At 64.1% G+C, this 4,052-nt stretch overlaps 1 protein-coding gene across 1 annotated transcript; it reads right to left on the bottom strand.

Moving 5' to 3' along the window:
* Window positions 1-2,591: 2,591 nt before the first annotated feature.
* LOC125481844 (endoglucanase E1-like) lies at window positions 2,592-3,432 on the bottom strand (the record flags this gene model as incomplete). Its single annotated transcript, XM_048593770.1, has 2 exons — window positions 2,592-2,666; window positions 3,376-3,432. Coding segments are annotated over 2 exons (132 nt in total), but the record flags the coding sequence as incomplete, so codon positions are not given.
* Between the last annotated feature and the right edge of the window lie 620 nt (window positions 3,433-4,052).

Below are 4,052 nucleotides of genomic sequence, written 5' to 3'. Positions count from 1 at the left end.
CGAGGGATGGGAAAGGAGGGAGCGAGTGACGAAGAGGGAGCAAGGAATGTGGAGGGATGGAGCGAGGGACAGAGAGGGAGTGAATGACGGGGCGGGAGCGAGGGACGGTGAGGGAGCGAGGGAGAGAGCAAGGGACAGGGAGGTAGCAAGGGAGGGAGGGAGGAGGGAGCGAGATGGAGAGAGGGAGGGAGCAAGGGTTGGTGTGGGAGAGAGGGAGGGAGCGAGGGACAGAGAGGGAGCGACAGTGGGGGTGCGAGGGAGCGAGGGAATGGGGGAGGGAGCTAGTGAGGGAGCGACGAATGGGGAGGGATCAAGTGAGTGACAAGGAGGGAGGGAGTGAGTGAGCGAAAGCTGGACGGGGAGGGAGCAATAGAGAGAGGGAGGGACGGGGAGGGAGGAGGGAGAGAAGGTTCGAAAGAGGGAGACGAGGCAAAAGAACAGGGAGGGAGCGAGGGACGGAGAGCGAGCGAGGGAGGGATCGAGGGAAGGGAGGGAGTGAGGGAGTTAGGGATGGCGAGGGAGCGAGGGACGGGGAGGGAGCGAGGGAGGGAGTGAGGGAGCAAAGTGCGGTGAGGGAGGGAGAGAGTGAGAGACGGGGAGGGAGGGAGAAAGGGACAGGGAGGGAGAGAGTGAGGGTCGTAGAGGGAGGGAGAAAGGGACGAGGAGGGAGGGAGCAAGGGATGGAGATGGAGGGAGAAAAGGATGGGGACGGAGGGAGTGAGGGATGAAGAGGGAGGGCGCGAGGTATAGAGAGTGAGGGAGGGAGGGAACGAGGGACGGGGAGGGAAGGAGAAACGGACAAGGAGGTAGAGAGCGAGGGATGTAGAGGGACAGAGAGAAGGTCGAGGAGGGAGGGAGTGAGTGATGGAGATGGAGGGAGCGAGGGACGGAGAATGAGGGAGGGAGGAATTCTTGGATGGGGAGGGAGGGAACGAGGGGGAGGGAGCGAGGGATGGCGAGGGATTGAGAGATGGGAAGAGAAGGACTGAGGGTTGGGAATGGAGGGAGCGAGTGACGAAGAGGGAGCAAGGAACATGGAGGGAGGGAGCGAGGGTCAGAGAGGAAGTGAGGGAGGGAGCAAAGCACGGGGCAGGGGCACGGGACGGGAGGGAGGGAGGGAGAGAGCGAGGGATGGGGAGGGAGCAAGGGAGGGAGGGAGGAGGGAGCGAGAGGGAGGGAGGAAAAGAGCAAGAGTCAGAGCGGGAGAGAGGGAGGAAGCGAGGGACAGAGAGGGAGCGACAGTGGGGGAGCTAGGAAGGGAGGGAAAGGAGGAGGGAGGGAGTGAGGGATGGGGATGGAGTGAGCAAGGGAGCAAGGGATGGGAGGGAGTGATGGAGAGGGAGGGGGTGAGGGATGGGGAGGGACTGAGGGAGTGAGGGAGCGAGGCACGGGGAAGGAGCGAGGGACAGGGAGCGAGATAGGGATGGGAAGTGAGGGAAGCGGAGGGAGGGGGCCACAGGGAGTGAGTAAGGGAGACGGAACAAGGGAGTGACAGGGAGGGAGCGAGGGGGAGGGAGCGAGTGATGGAGAGGGAGCGAGGGACAAAGCAAGGGACAGGGAGGGATGAATGGGGAGGGAGGGACGGGTAGGGATCGCGGGATGTGTGGGAGGGACGGGGACGGAGCTAGGGACGGCTTGGAAGCAAGGGAGCGAGGGCTGGAGTGAGGGACGGGGAGGGAGTGAGGGACTGGGAGGGAGAGAGGGACAGCGAGGGAGCAAGGGACAGGGAGGGAGCGAGGGAGGGTGGGACAGGGAGGGATGGATGGGGAGGGAGGGTCGGGTAGGGATCGTGGGATGTGTGGGAGGGACGTCGACGGAGCTAGGGACGGCTTGGAAGCGAGGGAGCGAGGGATGGAGTGAGGGATGGGGAGGGAGTGAGGGACTGGGAGGGAGAGAGGGACAGTGAGGGAGCAAGGAACTGGGAGGGAGCGAGGGACAGGGAGGGAGTGAGGAAGTGAGGGATGGGGCAGGAGTGACGGAGCTAGTGAGCAAGAGACAGAGTGAGGGAGAATGGTACGGAGTGAGGGAGCGAGGTACGGAATGAGGGAGTGAGGGACGGGGAGGGAGCGAGGGACAGAGAGCGACAGAGGGATGGCGAGGGAGCAAGGGACAGGGAGGGAGTGAGGGGCGGCGATTGAGCGAGGTAGTGAGGAAGGGGGAGGGAGCGAGGGACCGAGGGAAGGAGCGAGGAATGGGGAGGGAGTGATGGAGCGAGGGAGAGAGGGACAGGGAGGGATTGAGGGATGGACCGAGTGAGCAAGAGACGGGATGGAGGGAGGGAGCGAGGGATGGTAAGGGAAGGTGAAAGCGACAGGGAGGGAGCGAGGGACGGGAAAGGTATGAGGGATGGGGAGTGAGCGAGGGACAGAGTGAGGGAGCAAAGGACAGGGAGGGAGAGAGGCAGCGAGGGACGGGGAGGGAGGGATAAAGGGATGGGGATGGAGGGACCGAGGGACAGAGAGGGAGGGAGAAAGAGACGGGGATGGAGGGAGCGAGGGACGAAGATGGAGGGAGCGAGGGATGGAGATTAAGGGAGTGAGGGAATGAGGGAAGGGGAGGGAGGGAGCGAGGGACGGAGAGGGAGCGAGGGAGGGAGTGAGGGACAGGGAGGGAGTGAGGGAAGGAGCGAGGGACTGAGAGGGAACGAGGGAGGTAGGCAGCGGAGAGGGAGTGAGGTAGAGGGAGCGAGAGACGGAAGCAGGCGAGGGAGGGGGACCGAGCAAGGGATGGGGAGAGAGCGAGGGAGTGAAGGATGGGGAGGGAGTGAGTGAGGGATCAAGGGACAAGAAAGGAGCGTGGGACGGGGTGGGAGCGAGGGAGTGAGGGATAGGGAGGGAGTGAGTGAGCGAGGGACGGAGTGAGTGAGTGATAGGTAGAACGAGGGAGAGAGGGACAGGGATGGAGGGAGCGAGGGACGGCGAGGGAGTAAGGGATGGGGAGGGAGCAAGCGAGGGACCGAGGGACAGGGAGGGAGCGATGGACAGGGAGGAAGTGAGGGAGTGAGGGATAGGGAGGGAGTAAGGGAGCGAGTGAGCAAGGAATGGAGTGAGTGAGCGAGAGATGGAGCGAGGTAGCGAGAGACGGAGCGATGGAGTGAGGGATGGGGAGGGAGCAAGGGATGGGGAGGGAGAAATGAGGACCGAGGCACAGGGTGGGAGCGAGAGACAGGGAGGGAGTGAGTGAGCGAGGGATGGAGTGAGCAAGGGATGGGGAGGGAGGGCGGGAGCGAGGGGCTGGGAGGGAATGAGCGAAGTACGGAGATGGAGGGAGAAAGGGAGGCGGATGGAGGGATCGAGGGACAGATAGGGAGCGAAGGAGAGAGCGAGGGATGGGGAGGCAGGGAGCGAGGGACGGAGAGGGAGCGAGGGAGGGAGCGAGGGAGTGGGACCGAGCAAAGGATGGGGATGGAGTGAGAGACGGAGAGGGAGAGAGGGATGGGAAAAAGCGAGGGATGGGGCAGGAGCGAGAGACGGAGTGAGGGATAGGGAGGGAGGGAGGGAGTGAGGGAGGGGCAGGGAGGACAGGGAAGGAGAGATGGATGGGGAGGGAGGCATGGGGAGGGATCGAGGGACAGGTGGGAGGGACGGGGAAGGAGTGAGGGACGGGTTGGGAACGAGGGAGCGAGGGTTTGGGAGGGTGCGAGTGAGCGAGAGGCAGAGCGAGGGAGCAAGGGACGAAGCGAGGGAGCAAGGGACTGGGAGGGAGGTAGGGAGCGAGGGATGGACAGGGAGAGAGGGAGGGAACGAGAGACAGAGACAGAGGGAGCAAGGGACAGGGAAGATGCAAGGGACGGGGAGGGAGTGAGGGATGGGAAGGGAGCGAGTGATGGGGAGGGAGCAAGTGAGGGATCCAGGGATGGGGAGGGAGCGAGGGATGGGGTGAGAGCGAGGGAGTGAGGGATAGGGAGGGAGTGAGGGAGCGAGTAAGGGAGGGATGGAGTGAGTGAGCTAGAGACGGAGTGAGGGAACGAGGGATGGAGCGAGGGATGGGGAGGGAGCGAGGGAGTTAGGGACGGAGAGGGAGCGAGGGACGGGGACATAGCGAGGGATGGG

Source organism: Rhincodon typus, unplaced genomic scaffold, assembly GCF_021869965.1.
Source record: "Rhincodon typus isolate 14 unplaced genomic scaffold, sRhiTyp1.1 hic_rhity00003840, whole genome shotgun sequence".
NCBI lineage: Eukaryota > Metazoa > Chordata > Chondrichthyes > Orectolobiformes > Rhincodontidae > Rhincodon > Rhincodon typus.
The sequence above is the reverse complement of the archived record's forward strand: the minus strand, read 5'-3'. Positions and strand labels throughout refer to the sequence as shown.